This window comes from Megalops cyprinoides, chromosome 20 (genome assembly GCF_013368585.1).
Source record: "Megalops cyprinoides isolate fMegCyp1 chromosome 20, fMegCyp1.pri, whole genome shotgun sequence".
Classification (NCBI taxonomy): Eukaryota; Metazoa; Chordata; class Actinopteri; order Elopiformes; family Megalopidae; genus Megalops; species Megalops cyprinoides.
Window position 1 is genome coordinate 1,766,220 of NC_050602.1, and position 21,484 is coordinate 1,787,703.

Below are 21,484 nucleotides of genomic sequence, written 5' to 3' on the forward strand. Positions count from 1 at the left end.
AAATAAAACCTTGTGATGTTATAACTAGATCGCTGGTTTCTGAAAAGCTAGCTACCTCCCTTGCCTGTCAAGTTAACGCTAGATAGCCAGCTAGCTGTTGTGATTGCACAGACGCAGTTATCACAGGACTAGCTGGTTGGCCAAAGAAGGCACTGTAGCAAGCTGAAGTAGGTGTTTGTTCATGCTTGTAGTTTACTCTGCGTGGTTTTATGAGACAATACACCCGCGATCGCACAAGCTAAGTGGCTACAACTAGCTAAGCAGACAACAACACATGATCCAACACTGATAGCTAGTAACATAGAACTGATATTTCGAGTAGCTGCTTACATTATTTGTAGCTGGTGTACGACGTGTAAGTTGCCAGCTGTAACTCAGACAACGCACTGTATTGTGTTAGCTTGCGAGCTAGCGTTGTATTGACTTCTCTTCACCCCTGACCCATTCACGTCTTGTGTGGCTGTCTGTTCCTCGCCTGTCGGTATACACCGTCGAAGCAGCGTATTTTGTTCTCTTGTACCGTGCGAGGTGAAATCGTGTTGTGGACGGAGTAAAGAAACATTCTTGCAGTTAATTCTGGAATATATTACTTGAATATTGCAGAACTGGCAAAGAGGGTCAACCCAAGGAATATTACACTTTGGATTCTATCCTCTTCCTGCTCAACAATGTCCACCTTCCTCACCCGTCGTATGTGCGAAGAGCTGCAGTAAGTGGAGTCTGCCTGAATCGGTGACATAGCAAAGGTTTTGTCTATTTTAAGCTTTTCTCGATAACACGGAAATCAGATTTGTCATTTGGGTTCTTCAAAATCAATTTAGTTGCCCGTTGCTGCATTCAGTAACAAACGTGTGCTTTATGTACACCCTGTCCAACAATTTAACAGCTATTGAAATCTTTTGAGTTTTTTTTTTACCTCTCATATTTCCATAAATTCATTACCCTTGCAAACCGGTGAACGTTTTGTGTTCTACTAGACAGAGAACATTCCGGTAGTGAGAAGACCTGACCGAAAGGACTTGCTCTCATATCTCAATGGAGAAAGTTGTAAGTATGAGCAAACTGAACTCGTTTCTGATGCTCGATCGTCAGGTTAATTAATGTTGATGTGAATGCAGAAAAAATATTTTTAATTAAATGCACACTTTCCAAAATCACAGGTCTCTGTACTTTTTTCCACAGCTACATCAGCAAGTATTGACAGAAGTGCTCCTATAGAGATAGGATTACAAAGGCCAACACAAGGTATGTGTTCGGTATTTTGTGCTACATTTTTTAAAGTATGCACATTGGAAAATTCATTAGTAGTTTTCTCATCACATCGCAACTTCGCAAAGCAGGAGGTTTTATTGTTCTTTGATGAAAGACTAAAATAAAATGCAGCAGTGAATTTTGAACTTTGTTTTGGAAAGAGACGAAAAGAGATGAAACCAGAAAGGTGAAGAGGGATTTATGTGAATTCAAGGCAGGTTTACACAGCTTGACTCCATACTATTTTAAAAGTTCTGATTGGAATTCTCAGTGATTTGAGTTTCATGCATAGTGCCACTGTGACATGAAAGGCAAACACACTAGTGTCAAAGCCCTCAGCATTGAACATGTGTAAACACTTTGGGTCCAGTACAGCTTTTGGTATCATTCTGTGTTGGTACACACCTGCACATGTCTGTGCTTTTCCATTAACTTCATGCATTAATAGTAATATCACATTGGCCCCTTCAGAAAACCGACATGAAAAGGGTGGTGAGATTGCAAGATGCACATCTTAGCCACATATTAAACACTTAAGTTCCACAACTGGAGCTACTCTGAGTACAAGCACATTATTGTAGTTTGCATTTAGACAGAAAATGTATTTTAACCTCATTGCTGTTGCCACTTCTTGGATGTAAATTGAAACCATTCTTGACCATACGCGAAGCATTCCTTTTACATCACATGGTTGCTGTGACGGAGTGCCGTCGCTACGTTTAAGTATGTGCTCTGACTGCCATACCAATGAGCCTCTTTGGCGTCACGGTCAAAGTCGCATGTTTGGTACCCTGTAGACCTGGGTTCGAGGCCGGGTGGGGTGACTGCTCTCACCCTTTGCTACAGTTGCACGTTGTTCAACCGTGCACATTTTAAACATGTTGGCTACCTGCACACGTGTGTGACCAGGCCTGGTTAAAGGTCCTAAGCAGTATTAACAGCTGTATTCAGTACTCACCCTGAGGAGACCTGACTTGAGGCACCTAAGGTACTGTAGTGAGTGTATATAATGCTACATTAAGGACTGTGCATGTGGAAAGCCATAGTCAATCAAATAGAATTGCATGTTGTTGAGGTTTTTGGACTTTTCCCAGACTTTTGTAGAATAGAAATGAGAACTGTTTTGCATACGTGTAACACCATTTGGTAGACTCTGGACCTAGTTTGTTCTTCTCATTAGTGATTGGTCCTTACTTTTCTCTCTTGGTGACAGTCAAGAGGGCAGCGGATGAAGTCTCATCAGAAGCCAAAAAGCCAAGAGTAGAGGTAAGGAACCTTGTGTCTCCATGCTCCTGTTCACATGACCTTGTTGTTTTCGTTGCTGATTGGATGGCACCGCCCAGGGTGACTCGTGCAGCTTACATTTCGCACATGTGTCCATTTCAGGCCTTGACAATGACTGTCCCAGAGCATGTTTCTAGTGACTCTTCACACAGTGCCATGAATGGCACATTGTTACATGGGGTCAGTGCCAGATACACAAGCTTCAGAATAACATCCATTGCAGGACCCTTTTAAAGCACCGCTTTTAAATGTGTTTACCACGATAAAGCTCCCAGCATCCTTTAGCACCAGTTTCAGTGGGATCTCTGACAATGTGATGTCAGTGTTTCAAGAAAGTGTTCAATACAGTTAACATTTTCTGCAAGTAAACTGTTTAAAGTAGATAACATGCAGTTTACCTTCAGTCTTTTCCCATGCCAGTGGTTGTATGCCACTAAAATATTCCAGAATTTGCAAAAGTGAAATGGTTTTGCACATGTAGTCTAAGCAAAAGAAGCACTTTACCCATCCAGTGGAAGGTTTTCAATCAGAGAGTAATGATCTGTGTTTTTGAAGAAAAAAAAAGTCCTTTGAAGAAATTACTCTGGTTCTGTTTTCTGATGAATCAGACTCTCTAGGGATGTGTGCTTCTGTCTTTTCATACAATCATGCCCCTCAGATCCCCTAAGATTCAAGATTGACCTAGGTGTATCCTTATCAAACGCCCCTACCCGACAGGGTAAAGATTTCGACCTCCTGTAATTTGAAAGACAATATGCAGGAAATTGTGAAGCCTGCCTGCCTTACGGTTTAATGCACTTGAGCTTTGTGTTCTTCCAAGATGCACTGAGCATGCCACTGACATGCCTCTCCCCCCAGGATGAAGAGAGGGTACGACTGGACAAGGAGCGTCTGGCCGCTCGCCTGGAGGGGCACAAGGAGGGCATCGTGCAAACTGATCAGATCAGGTAGGACAGACCACAGTACTGGATTACATCATCTGCCTAATACAATAACGATAAGAAGCATATAGGGTGACAGTGTGGCATAGTAGTACAGAGCAGTGCTTGTAACTGAGAGGTCATTCCCTACTGGAGCACTGCTGCTGTACCCTTGAGAAATGCATTTTACCCAGAATTGTCTCAGTAAATATCCAGCTTTATAAATGGATAAAATGTAAAAATTGTAAATTGTGTCACTCTAGGTAAGAGTTTGTGTTAAACGACAATGTAATGTAAAATTTACACTTCTGGGATAAAACACATTATTTGTAAATAAAATATGATGTAAGCGCAATACTTGTTTGCCAAAGTAAATCTTTTGTAATAGTGCTATTAAGGTTAAGGTGAGGCTTAAAAAAGGGAAAAATCAGCCAGGACATTATTTCTGTTAAATCGTGATTTTCACTATGGTTTAATGAGGTGTAAGAGTAAACATGGAGGGTGCAGTATGTAGTGTAGAGTAGAATGGTGTGGCTGAAACATTGGACCTCTGCTGCACAAGCTGTTTGTGATGTGTCCCACTGTAAAATCAAATAGTGTGCTTTGTTTGCAGGGTACTGTCTGACGACTAAAATAGCAAATCAAAACATCATCACTGTTAACAGTAAAACTGCCTAAACAATGAAACTGCTAAACAGCTACTTTGTATTTTTTCATCCCCCCCCCACCTCCACCTTTGGACTCATGCTGATAAAAGACACTATCGGCGTAGCTACCTCGCACAAAAGCAAATTGTCTATTCATTGGCCAGCAGGGTAATTGAACAGTTTTTACACCCTGTGGTGTCATCGGAGTGAGGGGGACAGTTTACAGTTTTGTGGGTTTGACATAAAGTGCTGTTGAAGAGGACAGTCTTGCTGGTAAAAAAAACAATTGTTAGTTTTGCCCCCTTTCTTCATGTTTCCAGTCCAGTTTCAGTTTAACCTCTCTGGGGAAGTTTCATCCTTACCTGTACAGCTGTACTTTTATAGGTGGGCTATCCGTGCCCAGGTTTATTCTCCTGTTCAGCCACAAGGGGGTGCTTTTCATTGTTTCAAAAATTTCCATGGATCAAGCGTTAACTTGACACTTGAACACAGATATTTCAGCCTGTTTAAACACAGTCAGTGCATTTTGTGTTAGCATTTTAAGCTGTTTTATGTTTTATATCTTGAGTGAAATGGTGAGATGAAGTGAAATAAGTCATGAAAATCAGCCAAATAAGTTGTAAATCTTGCTCCGATTTTAGGTCCCTGTCTGAGGCCATGTCTGTCGAGAAGATCGCCGCCATCAAAGCCAAGATCATGGCTAAGAAGCGGTCAACGATTAAAACAGACCTGGACGATGACATCACCCTGAAGCAGAGGAGCTTTGTCGATGCCGAGGTGGACGTCACCAGGGACATTGTGAGCCGGGAGCGAGTGTGGCGAACGAGGACCACCATTCTACAAAGCAGTGGAAAGGTGGGTGTGGTCTCCAGGGGATATGTTCACATCCAGCGCACTGACTTGCAGCAGCGTGTTTGCGACAGCTGAGATTGGCGCGTTGTTTGTCCACTCTGGTCTATGACAGGCAGTAGTTTGTCAGCAACTCGTGGCTTAATTTACATTTGATCATTCAGTAGCCTACAAAGGGAAGATATCACCAGGCCAGCTGACATTGCTAAGGTGGGCAATCACGCAGACAGTAAAAGGCTGTTTAACTATGGTAGCGTCAGTGCTGACGGATAACATTGACAGCAATGAAGCGTTTTGTGTATTGTATTTAAAAAGACTCAGCAAAAATCACCCATCAGAGAGGAAGGCATGTTAGGCTAGGCTAGATGTGTGATGTCATTGGTGATGTAGACCAGGGGTGAGACCATGATGGTGGCATTAGTGCTTTGTATCTGCACCATCGAACCATGAAAAAGTAATCTGCCTTCAATATGGTGTTAAGGTAAATAGTTACTGTTGTTATGGTCACAGTGTTTCCCCTATGCATTGTAATTAGCAAATCTACATCCTTGTGTCAGCAATTTCTAAAAAGGTGCCGTGCTGTAAGCTGAATCCTTTGGGAGCTTGCTTTGCATGTGGTAGTACCTTTTCACATGCAGGCAGTAACACTCCGTTAAAAAAAACTTTTTGAGTGGAAGCAGAAATATATATACTATTTTACATGTGGGTCCCTCAAACACTATATTAGACTGTTGTCCAATGTGTGCCATATTTGGGAGGTGGTAATGGTGATGGAGTTCAGAGGTGTGTTGTGATGGTGATGTAGGCTGGAGGTGTGATGTCATATCCTTGGTTTTGGGTACTTTCTTCCATGATAGCCTTTCTTTATTCTTGTTGCTCACATTTTGATCATGTGATTAGAGCAGTAAGTGTATTAGCTGATTCAGGGCACTCTTGGGTCAGCACAGTATTTCAGAAATCCTTGTAGTGGCTCAGCTCTTGAGTATTTTAAAAGTTATGTTAGTCCTGACCAGCGAGTAATTGAATTGTGGGAGGATAGCATATTGAAGAATAACATTTGAGGTTTTAGCTGTACGGCAATTCCCCAGTGATCATTTTCTTTGTACAGGAGAGAGGCAGACTCAGGGATGCAGAACAAAATGGAAGCTAATTGAAGCAAGACACAATAGGGTCATTTGCACACCTGTCAGGTAGGGCTGGGTTGTCTAGCCATACCGGTATATCGTATAGCTATTTTTAGCGCAGTAACAGCTATCCCTGGTTAGGGATGAAACGGTTACTGGTTTCACGGTAAACCGCGGTAAAATTCCCGAGGGTTAGTACTACCGGTTCAAATTTTAATTATCATTAAAACCGCGGTTGATTACCACACTTTGGAAAAACTCACTTTAAATACTGTGACAGGATGAAACGGTTACCGGTTGCACAGTAAACCGCAAAGGTTAGTATTACCGTTTCAAATTTCAGTTATCATTAAAGCATTACCGTGCTTTGAAAAACTCACATTTAAATACTGTTTCCTTATCTGCAATATGGACAAAGTGCAGTTACCTTTCATGGCCACATGGTGCCACCTTTAATGTTAATGCACATTTGATATAGTTTTCATATGTTTACATATGTTTGTATTGGTTATGTTATTATTTTAATATTTATGCAAACAAAAAGTGCATAGTGCTGCTAGTTTTATTTGTGGTTTTCAATATAAAACTTGGTGAAATGATTTCAGTTTGTGTATCAGTACTTTTTGAACATTTTCAGCACATTTTAACAATACCGCGATAATACTGATAACCACAATAATTTTGGTCACCATAATCGTGATATAAAATTTTCATACTGTTTCATCTCTATCCCCGGTATGCGGCGTTAGGTTTCTTCCTGTATTGTTTTCACTTTAGTCATACCTGATTCAGGAGCACACCTCCAAAGTTCAATGAAATGCTTCTGGGGCAGAAAAATTTCACTCGTATCTATATGATACTTACCTATTAGCTTTGAAAAACGCATAGCATATGTATTCACTCTTTATCTTTGTAGCCATGTGTTTCTATCTACCACACGGAAGCAGCATAGTGCTATTGATATCAACATTGAATAGATACGAACAGTGGCGGCAGGTGAGCTGGAAACAGGGGAAGCCCAAACACTACCTTTAAATCTATCATTACTTTCAACCTGTTTCAAACTGTTCCCCTTTATCCTCCTTGATTAACAATAAAACAAATAATTCACAGAATAATCAACACCAATCACGTAAGTAGAGTAAATGATTGTGCTCGCGAAACAGCGCAGATTGTCTATAGTTTGTGTGTTTGAGAAAGCTACAATGTGAGATTGTTTAATTAACAAGGATGGCAGTTATTGATTTAAAATAAGTTAAATGCTCATGACACATCACAGCTTTTGTGAGGTCTGTGTTCTAAATGTTATTGTTCATTGCACTCAACCTAACCTAAAAGTTTATTCTCAGTCATTTAAATCGATTTAACTAAATTTAGCTCCATTCTGTAATTTGAATTTTGTAACACAAGAAAGCTATAATGTGACACATTTAAGAGAAAGCTTTGGGATTACTTGCCACTTAATTAGTCAAATTGCCATCCTTGTTAATTAAACAATCTCATGCTGTAGTTTTCGGAATAGCACACTAATTTCAGACAATCTGCGCTGTTTCGCAAGCATAGTGTTTCGCTAGCTTGCAGCCGCCACTGCAAGCTAGTGGGAACAAACAACAACAAGAACAAGAGAACAGTGCTTTAAAAAACAAACTTGTCCACTACACTTTATACAATGTTAGCCTTTTGTAAAGCCAAATGTTAAGTGACATTGGTAGGTGAGTAACATGCTAACGTTAGCTACTGTTACCAAGGTTACGGTAGCTGGCTAGCTAGTTCTTGGTCAGCTAACATTACCCAAGCAAGCATAGCTACTAATTTCTCACATCAATGATACGAACATCGAACGTAACATTGATGTGAGAAATTAGTAACTATGCTTCTAATGCTTCTAATGTTAGCTGACCAACTGCTAGCTAGCCATCAATGTTACGTTCGTAACATTGATGTGAGCAATTAGTAGCTCGCTAAACAGCTAAGGAATACATAGCTGGCTGGCATCAAGGTGAAACATTTGAAAAATAAAACTGGTTCTTCTTTTTCTTTTTAGGCAGACTAGACGCTACAACACTAGCTCTGATTTTTTTTTTAAATGGCGGTCACAAAGTTTTTGTTGTTCTTATTGGTCACAATAATCCTGCCCCCAGACCCTGACGTAGTGGTTCTTTGTTCTAGATAAGCAAAGTGTAGGTGCTGCTCTCGAACCAGTTTTCCTGGCCGGCAGCCGGTTCTTTGGCTGTCAAAATGCGAAGAACTGGTTTGAGATTAGGCACCGGCTCCGAACTAGCCCTCGAACCACCTTGGTGGAAAAGGGGCACCTGTGAGGTAGGACTCAAACCAGCAGAGTGTAGTGCTGGTGATGTTCTGATCAGTGAAAGTGGACAGAAGGATCTGGTGATTTACTGTGTCAAAGGCGGCAGATAGGTCTAGTAGAATGAGTGCCGTAGGCAGCTCTTGCCAGCTGCAGGATGTCAACAACGGACAGGAGGGCCATCTCAGTGGAGTGGCCGGGTTTAAAACTAGATTGGTTGGCATCCAAATCTGGAAGAGGAAAGCAGAAACCAGCGTGAAAACAACTTGTTCAGAACTTTCCCTCAGTCTCTAAGCACTGGAAGGGATGGTCAGGGTGAGGTGTCTCTTCCTTGGGGGCCCTAGAAGGGATTTTCTATGTGTAAAAACAGACTGTGTTTTCAGTCATTGTGGGTCTGTACTCTCAGATCCTGTGGCAGGCGCCCTGAGTAATTAGCCCTGGACAAACGGGATCGTCCCTGTGTGGTGGGCTCGATGGTGAGCGTTGTGTAAAAATCACAAGAGGAGCAGGTTAAGAAAGCAAGCATGTTAAGAAAGTTAAGAAATCATGTTTGAACTGGGCCGTTCTGTGTTTAATCAACATTAAGTCAGTCTCTTGGGGTCAAGCACTTGGCTGTCCTCGACTGTAGTGAAGTATGTCATCGGCCTGGAGCAGGGAACCAAGTCTTTTGTCCCATAATGTGGCAGGTAATGAAATTGTTGAAAAATGCTGTGCAAGGAAGGGAGAGATGTATTGCAGGTTTCAGTACAATCGGAAAGGGTCATGCCAATTTCATGTAGATTTCACATGGAAACACTCATCTGTCAAATTCAGAGGCTGTTTAAAAAAATGCTATCACTGTCATTATTGCTGTCAATGCTAAATGCTATCGTTCTCAGCTTTTGAGAGGTGTAAGAGGGTGTAATGGGTGCCCATTGTCTTGCAAGCTGCTTAGCAGTTCTGCTGAGATTTTACTGCATTCAGTGTGGTGGGGGAGAGCTGGATCATGGTTGTAATTGCTATTGATCCGAGGTTTGCTCGCCCTCCCTGCTTGATTAGCGAGCAACGCGATTCTGCTAAGTGGACATTGTTGTTGGAGCGCATAATCAGTCATTATTAGCCCTGTCACAGATAAATTCATTCCAGCCTCGATAGGCTTGACCAGGCTGCACCAGCCAGCAGGTCCTGCCCCCCCCACCCCTCCCAGCCAGTGCCTATGGTTTCCGCCACACTGGAGGTTTTGGCATGGTTTCTGCGGGCATGGCACCCACTGGATGAGCAAGACGGGTTTTTAATTATTTTTTTTTTTTTAACCCCTGGACAGACGCGGTCAAGCAGCATGACACCAGCATTCTCAAACGTGTGAGGCCAAGCCCTGCTGCGTTATCACAGCCATGTAAGGATTTAAAAGGGAAGGGGTTACACTCCCTCACCAGACATAACTGGCCCAGTGTGCAGTGGCAGTGCATAGGAAAGGGCTTAACTCCCCAGTTTCATGCCGTGTGAAGCGCACAGATGGTGGGAATGGCCTAGTAGTTGGACTGAGAAGATGAATAAAACAAAGGCTTCTTACCACCCTGACCAAGCGAACCAGCATTTTACACCCGCTTCTGCCCGGGTGTAAAATTGAAAGAGCGGAGCTGCCCGCAATCAGCCCCATCCCTTAAGAGCCTACAGCCATCCACACCATCATATTATCTGATCAGAACTGTACAGTCGTCCATACCACCACATTGTTCAATCAGAACTGCACAGCCATCCACACCATAACATTGTCCAATCAGAACTGCGCAGCTGTCTGCACCTTCCCATTGTCCAGTGAAAACTGGAGAAAAGAAAGAAAAGTAGCACCGAAGACAAGCTTCTTGCCTCAAAGATGAGAGGATGCTGGGGACAGAATGTTCTATCCCTGATTATATCATGCCAGCTACAAAATTAAAAGCGGAGACTTCATTCAAAAACACTGATCTGCAAGCCTACCATTGGGCTTGTTTCACTTTGCAGTTTTTGTTTGCCCTGTTTAGCTCTCCTCTGTACCTGGTCCTGTAATTTTCAGCAACGTGACCCGAATCAGAGCTGTCCTTACCGTTCGTTTGTTAACAGGGGTGTCATGCTGTGTTCCCTGAGGGCTGAGCGTATGATCGTCTCTTCTCCAACTTAATTCCCTAATCATCCCCAGTGTTTACTAACCACTTTAACATATTTTATACCATTGTTACGAGAGATGTGTGATTCTGTATGTTTATGCCTAAGTAAGTTAATTGGAGTGACTACTGGAGGGAACTCTTTGGAACAAAAGTTCTGCACGCTGGGCTCCTCCAGGAAGCCAGTCAGACACCTCTGATTTATAGCTGCTACACTACTGGATTTTATTCACTCCTTCAGGTCCTCACGCTGGGGTCAACATAAATATGATTTTGAGATGGCACAATACTCTTATTTGGCACTCTGCAGGAATTTTAAGGTGGTCTGTGTTTCCTGAGCATGACATGACATATATCCTCTAAATAACCTTTCCTCTGGAGATGTCAACAGTATTTATTTAATATTTGTAGGAGAAGTGGGCAGGAGCATAATATTTTGAGTGTAAAATAATAGTGGTGTAACAGACCCCCCCTAAGTGACTAGCTAGTTGCACCTGACATTAACCTACTAGCTAGATAATACCGCTACCTATCTAGCTGTCACTAGCTTAATGAAAGAACTAGCACCCAGCTTCATCTTTTCAAATTATTTGAAACTAACGTTAGCTAGCTAGCTGGCAGTTAAGCCCAGAGATCAAGTGTAAAATGTAGCAAAGTTATATTTGTGTCCCTTTTTTTGCTATTTCGAAAAATGATCCTTGACTCAAAAAGCGTGATACAATCCAAACCATGAGTTTTGTGATCCGTCGCACCCCTAGAAAATAGGGGGTGAGGCATTGGTTGTCAGCGAAAGGTTTGCAAAGTGTTGCTTCAGCCATTGGTGTACGCTGATGAACATTTGAGAAGTGGGGAAAAGAGGGAAGATCATCATGGGGGATGAGGCGCCCATGGTTCCTGAGTGACCCCAGGTGAGCGTGATGGATTCACTGCCCCATTTGCTACCTCTCTGCCCCAAGAAGGCAGTCATCTAGCAGAGGTTTCCTTGGCCCTCAGGGGAGAGGACGCCTGGCTGTGTTCTTAGCAGGTGTTACTGGTGTGGCGAAACAAGATGTGGCCAAAACCGTGTGCCAGCAGTGGAGTGTTAATGAGCCCCTTTTCAGAAAGCGAGCTGCCTGCACAGCTGGCGGAGGTCATTCCTGCACTTTTGAAGGAGGTAAGGGGGAGAATACTAAACCAGCCAGGGCCTCAGAGCCATTCACACACAGGCAGCACATCTGGGGTGCACTCGCTTTATGAACGTTCCATTCAGAACCGCCGTTTGTGAGCCGGTGTTTGGAGTTACCGGTAGCGCTGAAGTTCCTTTAGCTTAGATTCAAATAGCTATAAGATTTGTCAGGGGTAGTTTGTTTGACAAATCAGAGCTATTTCAAGAACTATTTCAAGGTTCTCCAGGTCTATCGCTGTAGGGTTCAGGGTTTTGTGTACAGGTTCCATTTGTCTTCATATCTGAGGTTTTTCGGCCCGAAATTCCCTGTCAGTCTTAGTTTTGTTCATAGGATTCATGTGAAACTCTTGTCTGGCAGCCTTCAGCCTTATCATCTTTGGTTCCTGAGAAGGCCTGAACATTGAGTATTGCTCTTTAATGGTGTAAAATGTGCTGACGCTCTGCACGTTCAGAGCTGCAGAGCGGGGGGGTTTAGCAGTGGCATGGTGCTGCAGCTTTCCCTCAAAAGTCTGTCCTTTGTCACTGACTTTGGATCTTTGTTTCATCACCTTCTTTTGAGTATTAACGACATAGTAATTATGAAATATATCCTGTAATGCCCGGTTCTTGGCACGCACTTGGCTTGATGGGCAGGGCAGCGAGGTAGCAGGACTGTTCGGTTGATATGTTTGATATTTCCAGGGAGACATCAGGTTTGGCCGATATGTATAATTGGGTGTCATCTGCATAGCAGTGGAAATTAATGCCATGTTTACGAATGATATTTCCAAGAGGGACCATGTATAACGAAAAGAGCAAAGGTCCAGGCACGGATCCTTGTGGTATTCCATGTCTTACTCTGGAGAGTTTGGAGGACTTATTGTTGATGAAGACAAAGTGATGTCGCTCTGAAAGATAAGACCTGAACCATGATAGGGCCATTCCACTTATGCCAATAAGGTTCTCAAGTCGGTCTAATAGAATAAGATGGTCAATAGTATCGAAGGCTGCACTTAGGTCTAGGAGCACAAGTAGGGAGATACAGCCATTGTCAGAGGAGAGAAGTAGGCAGGTGATTACTTTTAGGAGAGCAGTTTCCGTGCTGTGATGCTGTATAAATCCAGACTGAAAGACTTCCAGAATATTATTGGACTTTAAGAAGGAGCAAAGTTGCTTTGTTACAACTTTTTCTAAGATTTTCAAAAGAAATGGGAGATTTGAGATGGGCCTGTAGTTCGACAGGTCATTCGGGTCTAGAGTGGGCTTCTTCAAAATGGGCTTGATGACTGCTAGCTTGAAAGACTGAGGTACATGTCCGAGCGTAAGGGAGGCATTGATAAGATTTAATAACGGAGTGCCAATTTCAGGTAGCAGCTGGTTTAAGAGTCTAGTTGGAATCTTGTTGGAATGGGGTCTAGTAGGCAGGTAGCATTTTTAGATGATTTAATTAGGGAGAAGAAGTCGCTAAATTCAATGGGTGTGAAAGAATCAAGGCTTGTGGCTGGCCTATTGGACATCTCTACGTTATCTGAGTTTGGACAGGCCAGGCTGGAAGGAGAATTAGAGGAGATTTTTTGAATTGTGTCACATATCTTTATGATTTTGCTGTCAAAAAAGTTCATGTAGTCATCACTACTATGAATTGCTGGGACGCAGGGGTTGGCTGACGTAGGGCACTTCACTAGTCTGGAGATGGAGCTGAACAAATACCTGGGATTGTCCTTGTTTTTCTCTATTAGGGTAGAAAAATACGCTGGTCTGGCAGCTGTGAGCGCATGCTTGTAGCGTAGAAGACTTTCTTTCCGGGCCAGGAGAAAGACCTGTAATTTGGTGGAGCACCATTTCCTTTCATGTTTCCGTGCAGTTTGTTTCATAGCACAGGTCTGGTCATTATACCAGGGAGTAGAGTGTTACGCAGTGTGGACTCAATATTTTCGGTGAGTTGATTTATTTTAGCCGAACTAGGGTTCGAGCATAAGTTTAAATATTCTTCGTTGTTCAGACTGTATGAAGCAGGGAGCTCATAAATAAAGGCTTTGGTCATAGCAGAAGAGATGGTGCGCCTGAGGAAAAATATGGACTCTGAGTTAATGTAACAAGCAAAAGGAAGGTTGTAAGTCACCAGGTAATGGTCGGACAGTACGGGATTGTGAGGCAAGTTACTACATTGTTAATTTCAGTGCCATAAGTGAGGGCCAGATCCAGCATGTGGTTGCAGCAATGTGTGGGTTTGTCCACAAACTGAGAGAATCCAATGGAGTCAATAATGGACAAAAATGCTGTTCTGAAGGGATCCTGTACATTGTCCATATGAATGTTGAAATCGTCCACTACCACAACCTTTTCTGTGTTGACAACCAGGCTGGAACGAAAGTCTGCAAATTCAGATAAAAAACAGTATAAGGGCCAGGTGGCCTGTAAACAATTACTAGGGGAAACACCTGAGATGCAGTCTTGTCAGGATGTGCAAAGCTAAGTACTAACAATTCAAATGAATTAAAGTTATGGCCAGATTTAAAAGTGGCACAAAGATTAGAGTTATATACAGCAGCAACACCACCACCTCTCCCAGTTGAGCGAGGTACCTGGTAGTTACTGTAACTGGGAGGCGTTGATTCATTTAAAGCAATAAATTCATTTGGTTTAAGCCAAGTTTCGGTCAGACATAGGATGTCGAATTTATGGTCGGTAATCAATTTATTTATTAACGTTGCTTTGGGTGTTAAAGACCTTATATTTAATATCCCAATCCTAAGGACCATTTGTTTGCAGGTATTAATTTCAGATTCACCAGATTTAATTTTTATCAAGTTCTCAGGGCAAATGCCCCGAATAGATTTCTTTAAACAGTATGGGACCAAAGATTGGGGGACAGACACTGTCTCTATGGTACTAAATTTAAGTGGTGGTTCAAGGGAAGAAGCAGAAGTCTGTTTAAGACAGAAAGTCTGCTGCCTGGCCTTTGCCCTGATGAGTCAAGGTTTTGAGATATTTAGACTATTAGCCAAATTTTGAGATAAGAGCTGCGCCCTCCCTCAACGGGTGGATGCCATCTCTTTTTAAAAGACCAGGCCTCCCCCAAAAGGTGTGCCAATTGTCTATGAAGCCTACGTTATTAGAGGGACACTACTCAGACAGCCAGCGATTTAGTGACGATAATCTGCTGTAGATCTCGTCACCGCGCCGCATAGGGATGGGACCAGAGAAAGTTACTGAGTCCGACATATGTTTTGCGAGTTTACACACCGATTTTATCGTTAACTTGGTTATATCTGATTGTCTCATACGGACATCATTAGCGCTAACATGAATAATAATTTTCGAGAATTTACTTTTACCTTTACCTCTAGCCAGCATTTTCAGATGAGCTTCTATGTCGGATGCTCTGGCCCCAGAGGTTACTTACGTCTTTAGTTTCCCTCTTTAGATAAGTGTTGTAGTTCGCTTTGTAATTTCCTGTTTAGTTGTAACTTTTCGCAAACACTCTGTTTGGGTCCTGGCTGAGTCCTAGCCGGTCGGCGTCTGGCGTTCAGGAAGTGCATAGCAGGAAACAGCAGCGAGCAGAGGTAGCAGGCAGCGAGCAGAGGTGTCGAATTTTTTTTTCTGAAATGTACTGAAAATGTGTGAATATTATGGTGAGTTGTGTCTACATGGCCAATGAACCCCCTTGTCCCCTAATTTCTCTGAGCTGGTAAGGTTTGCTGGCTTCCTCAGTGATCGTATAAGCCCGATTTGCTGTACTTGGTTTATAACTTGTGTGTTGAGGTTGTTCACGATGCAAGCTTGTGTGGCACACGACTGGGTTTTAGATAGTTATGTTGAAGTAAAAATTTGGTTCAAAGGGCATGTCTACTGTCAGCTTCTGCAAGTCAGTTGAGGGCAAATGATTCTTAGGGGAGTTTCATTTTTCTGATTTAGAATAATACTTGCTTTGTCCTGCAGGTGGCAGCATTGCACTGTGTGAGTTGTCAGAAGAAATTGAAGGTAAATTTGTTGCAAAATGCGAGAGCATGGTTGTAACCAGCGTTGTGGTTGTAATCAGTGAGCTGTGGTTGTACTGGAAAATGGACTCAAGTAAAAAAAATAAATAAATATGAGTAAATGTTGGATTACAAGTTTTCAGCTGTCATTGTATTTATGTAAATATCATTTACCAAAAACCAAAAACACCCTGTCGTTCCATGTCAAATCAGCAGGTACTCGCCACATCTCTGTCCTGATCATGTGAAACACAGCTTAGTTAGATACATCCTTTATCAAGTCACCATTTTCCATTCGATTCCACATAAACAAGGCTTCACTCACAGCCTAGCAGAAAACACTGAGTAGCCTGAGACATGTTGTGCAATAGATTGACAAAAAATGAGTTCAGGTTCTTTAGAGAACATTTACTGAATGGGCTCTTTTGTTTAGACTGTTGCTTCATTCGTCTGTTTGTTATTAAAACTACAGAACACGTGATTAGCTACTGGACCTTCTCTGATGGCCCTTCACAGAATGGATCATATTTCAGAAAGCCTCAAAAATTGCACACTGAAAATAAATTTAGGAAATAATGATACGTTTGTGATACATACAAAGATAATACAAAGTGAGTGAAATCAGAAGTTATATTATAGGATTTAAATGTCAGTATTCATGTTCTATAAAGTGAATAAATTCATGTACATACATTGCCAATGTGCTCTAAATATATATTTGTAATATGAAATGAGTTTGAATATAACACTGTGATTGTGTGTGTGTGTGTGTGGCATGTTTGGATCAAAACTTGATGTGCTTTAGGTAGCCTGGGTAGGTACAAAAAATCATAACTACCCTTACTTCAATCAGTCTCAGCTCAACAGATGTTTTGCCACTAGGGCTGGGCAGTATGGCCTAAAATTTATATCACGGTATAATTTGAAGCATGGATGGTAACGGTATATATCACGGTATATTTGTTTTTCTTAAAATTTCAATATAAATGCTTCTGAAGGGGTAAAGCACTGGTATGGCAGCTATTACTGTACTCTTAACTGTATTACTAGGACATATTTCACATATGTGCACTACAGAGGGATTTTAAGAACATTTATTGTGCAAAACTGCAATAATAAATAGAAAAAAGTACAAAACCTTTTCTCAAGTAACTTCCATCTGTGATAAGCACTTTTTCATGAAATATAATAACATCAAGCTACACAAAGTGAAAATAAAAACTGACTCAGGGATTAAAGTTATCGTCAATTGGATTCCAGAGAGGCCGTGTATGAGATCATTGTAGGTCCGAAGGGGGGGAAAAAGTCGAGGGGAGGGGGGTGTTACAGGACTTCGCACTACCAGTGGTAGGTAGCTGATTTCTATAGGCATACAATCTACTTGGATGTCGGTAATTATCGAAAAAATCGGACAAGTAGGATAATAAATTAATCAGGTCACGGCGGACGCGCACACATTCACCTTTAGTCTACACACAAGACAACGTTAGATTAACACCAAAATATACATTTATAAACGTGACAAAATACCCCAAAACCCCCAAATTATGAGTCTTAATGTCCAGCAAGCAATCGAAATAGTTCAAATACGAATAAAGTTAATCAAGATTGCAATCAAAGGCAAAGTTTGTGACGAAAAAGGAGCGAGAAGCCGCGGTTCAGAAAGGAGCAATCTCACCACTCCAACAAACGAGAGGAAAGCCACCCACATCTTCCGACCGAGAATAATCCACAAGGAAAGTTTATTCCAGCAGCTAAGAATCATGACAGTTTGCAATTAGATGAGCCTGAACGCCGTGTTCACCTGCATGCGCACACTAATTTCCCCTCATCCCTAGCACTTGACCTGTCTTCATACAGTATAATCAACTGATAGCACACACAATGAATAGCATAATTCAAGACTAATGGAAAGAGAATAACACATTATTATTAAAAGAAAATAACATGCAGATAGACTTTTAATGGGTGGCCATTATAGTGGGACATAGGGGTTTTGAAGGGTTTTGTCACGTCGTTGTATGTGGGCTACATTTTGTGAGGTTAGGCTGCTGCTTTTTGTCTGTCTGTGTGTGTGTGTGTGTGTGTGTGTGTGTGTGTGTGTGTGTGTGTGTGCGTGCGCGCGTGCGCGTGCGAGAGAGAGAATGGGAGCGCGTCTAACAGTAGCAAACTCACGGTGTCCCATAGGCTATACAGCCGCTGGGCTCACGGTGTCCCGGATAACAGTATTTTAGTGCTTCAGAAAAGATTAATCATTGTCAGGTCAGCAAAGATTTGTGTATGTAGTAGGGATGGTAAGATTCACCAATTCGCATCGGTGCACCGGCATAAAAGTTCACGATGCGATTGCCCCGATTAAAAAAGTGTGCTCCGGATACAATTTGTGATGAACTCGGGATGCATCGTTTCTAACATCTTAGCATTGGTAAAATCCGATGTATTTATATATAGTTATTAGTAGAGGCCCTATGCCCTTATTATTTAGAAGTGTGACCAATAATTTGTGACCAATAATTTTCTATTTAGATTGATTCCTCCTCTCTAAACTGTTTCTCAAGCGTGCCCTCTCATCTCCACTGCTGTCAGTGGCCAATTCTCGTCAAGTCTCTTGGCCAAGTCTCACGCGAGTTGGAGGCGTGTCCGGACGAGTCACAGATTATCATGGAGGAGGAAGAGCTACACGTTCCACCGAATTGCTACATATCAAATGTTTGGCGGCACTTCAGATTTTTCAAGAGAGACGGACAATTTGACTAGACGCTTGTAATTTGCAAAATAAGTACACGGGCAGCACTGTCTGCTTAAGAAGAACCAAAGAAATAAAATCAAACTATCTGTACCATATTGAATTGCATTGCATCGTGTTCTTTACTTCGCATCGTATCGCGTTTGATCGCATTGTGTTGAATCAAATCGTGTCAAATCGTATTGCATCGCAATAGGGGTGAATCATATCGTATCGCATTAGTAGTTGCTTCATATGTATCTTTAATGTATCAGATCGTTGGCAATGCATCAAGATGTGTATCACGTCTTTTCGATGAAGTTACATCTAGATCTGTGAGGGCTCTACCGGTCAGCACGGTATAAAAATCAAAATCCATACCGTAGGGCAAATTCATACCAGTGTACTTTTTATACCGCTTATACCGTCCACCCCTATTTGCCACTCGTGTGAAATCTTGCCAAACAGCCTTGCTCAATAGAGGACTTCTTTATGCAACGTTTCAGTGCAGTCAGGACAACTGGGAGATTTCACATGGAACAGCTCATTGAAAACAACACACTCACTGACTCATTTAGTTACCATGTCAAAGCACTTTTATTTGATGTTTAGCTTCTAGTGTTTATGTAACACTGAAAAACATTTGTCTTTGTATGTTTGTGTTTATATATTGAGAGAGGAAATACACCTAAGTGAGAGTGAGAGAGAATGGTTTAGAGGTGTAGATGTATAGGTATAGAGATGTATTTGAGAAAATGTAATTGGCTGATGTGTTCCACCCTGCTGTCTCTGGCAGTAGGGAGCTGGCACAGATCGGCTGCTGATGAGGTTCAGGCTAGCTGCTGAAGTTTCTGTGGTTGAGAGGGGAAGTAGCACCTTCTCCTCATTACCGAGTCACTGCCTCGTGGGGCACTCCCTGGAGTATCGTACTCATTCAGGATAAGTGGCTCTGCGGACCATGCCACAGCCTGTTCAGTTCCAAAAACCAACACAGGGGTCTCATTAGATGATGTGCAAATTAGACATCCTCCTTAAACATTAGGTGGTAAAGCATTATTCGTCACACCTATAGTGACAGTTGTTTGAGTGTTGAGCAACAGTAAGGGCCAGTGTGGAGTAGTACAAAGAAACAGTGTGGTGTAGCAGTAAGGAGCAGTATGATTTTGTGCTAAGGAATAATATGCTGTAGCAGTAATGAACAGTATGCTGTAGTGACATAGAGCAATACTGCGTAGCGGCAAGGAGCAATATACAGTATGCTGTAGTGGTACAGAACAATGTTGTGTAGAGGTAAGGACCAGTATGCAGTATGCTGTAGTGGGAAAGAACAGTGAGGAATGTTGTGTAGCAGTGAGGAACAGTGTGCTATAATGGTAAGGAACAGCTCATAACCCAAGGGTTACTGGTTCAATTCCTCAGTGGGGCACTGCTGTTGTACCTTTGGGCAAGGTTATTAACGGAAATTACATGACTAAATGTCCAGCTGATTAAATGGATTGGACTGATTGGAAAAGACTGATTGGATCACTAGAAGTGATTATTTTTGAAAACACTGAGTTCCGTTATCGTGAACAGACAGTTTGCATCCCTAATATCAGAATGGTGTACTGATTTTCTATGAGTTTTTTTTTTTTTTTTTAATGTTGCATTGTTTATCTACCAATGCTTTATTTTAAATGAAGTGCTTCTCCCAAATCACCCAAAGCCCTCCTCTCCACAGAGGAAGTCATTTTCCTTGCCTGGTTTGCTCTCTAGCTCAGCGGTACAGCTGAAGTGGTCCAATTTATTTATTACTGGATGACAACTGGGTTAATTATAATAAATAATGTCAGCGATTTATTAGGGAATAGGCTTAACTTGATTATTCGTCCCAGCAGAGCTGCTGCTAGAAATGGGGAGTTTACATCACCTCTGAAGCCCGATATTGCACACCCCAGCAAAGCACTCTGGCTCTCCTTTTCTCCAGTGTCCAGTGGGTCAAACGATGATGGGCTCATGAATCATTTTATGTGTGATTGCAGAACTTCTCCAAGAACATCTTTGCCATCCTGCAGTCGGTGAAGGCAAGGGAGGAGGGCAGAGCACCAGAGCAGAGGCCAGCACAGAACACAGCTCAGGTGGTGCGTACATACGACACACATCACAGTGTCAGTAACACAGTAACAACTTAGTAACAGAGGTCATTTCAACTTTTCAGAAAGTAGAGGCTAATATGCTTTGTCCATGGCCATTAAATATTTATGTTTTACTACCCTTCAAAAGCTGACGTGCTGTCTGCAATTCCTAAGTCATTTAAAATGCATTCAAAAAGCACACTTGAAAATTTACTTAAAAACTAATAGCCACCAGAGTGAACTTGAAATAGCAGTATGCTGTTATTTTCATAGATGGACTAAAGGAAATCATTTGTTCACCTTATCTATCAGTACAGGCTGCTCACTGTCTATTTCATTGTAAACGTCAAAGTGAGCAGAGCTGTATCTATTGGGATTTCAGTTTCTGCAGTTTGTTAACCTTTTGTGAATATTATTCAATTGACCCACTTGTTTTTCTTTCTCCAAAGGACCCATCCATAAGGAATAAACAGCCCGTGCCAGCTGCATACAACAGATATGATCAGGAGAGGTTCAAAGGGAAAGAGGGTGAGTACTGCTTCATTGACTTATCATAAACCTGTCTATCACAAAAGAAGCGGCAATACATAGGACACAGCGATACACTCTGTAGTACATACAGATCAGTGTTTGTCCTGGGGTGATATCACAATTGAAAATGGAGAAGAAACACCAGTGAGAAGCCTATTGTACACAAAGAGAAAGGAAAACCAGTTCATTGGAGGTGGTGGCACTGTGGATGATCTGAATCATCGAATTTGTCAGTTAATAGAGGATAACAGGATGCCTCCAACACGTGGAAATGTCTGATGAAGAAGCACAAGGTTACTCCAGTATTCAGTCTAACGATTCGCAACTTGTGTTTGTCACCTGTGTAAATTCATTGTATGTTGCAGCTAAGAATGTCTGTTAAGTAAATGAAATGTAATAAAAATACTTGCTGTTGTCATTATCGTTGGATTTAAGAGTTGTAAATAACAAACCAGAAAATGTGTCACGATTTTAAACTTGTTCTTTA

The 21,484-nt window shown here is 41.9% G+C and overlaps 1 protein-coding gene across 2 annotated transcripts in view; it reads left to right on the forward strand.

Annotated features, from left to right (window-relative positions):
* cdc73 (cell division cycle 73, Paf1/RNA polymerase II complex component, homolog (S. cerevisiae)) overlaps positions 1–21,484 on the forward strand; it is a 71,363-nt gene that overhangs the window by 662 nt on the left and 49,217 nt on the right. The window contains exons 2-9 of one of the 2 annotated variants that reach the window (XM_036553831.1): positions 604–709; positions 978–1,047; positions 1,183–1,245; positions 2,465–2,517; positions 3,394–3,482; positions 4,744–4,957; positions 20,374–20,469; positions 20,916–20,994. In XM_036553831.1, the coding sequence (XP_036409724.1) occupies positions 604–709; positions 978–1,047; positions 1,183–1,245; positions 2,465–2,517; positions 3,394–3,482; positions 4,744–4,957; positions 20,374–20,469; positions 20,916–20,994 (770 nt within the window). Of the gene's footprint in view, positions 1–603; positions 710–977; positions 1,048–1,182; positions 1,246–2,464; positions 2,518–3,393; positions 3,483–4,743; positions 4,958–20,373; positions 20,473–20,915; positions 20,995–21,484 lie in introns of both variants that reach the window. The other variant, XM_036553830.1, reaches the window with a different exon arrangement.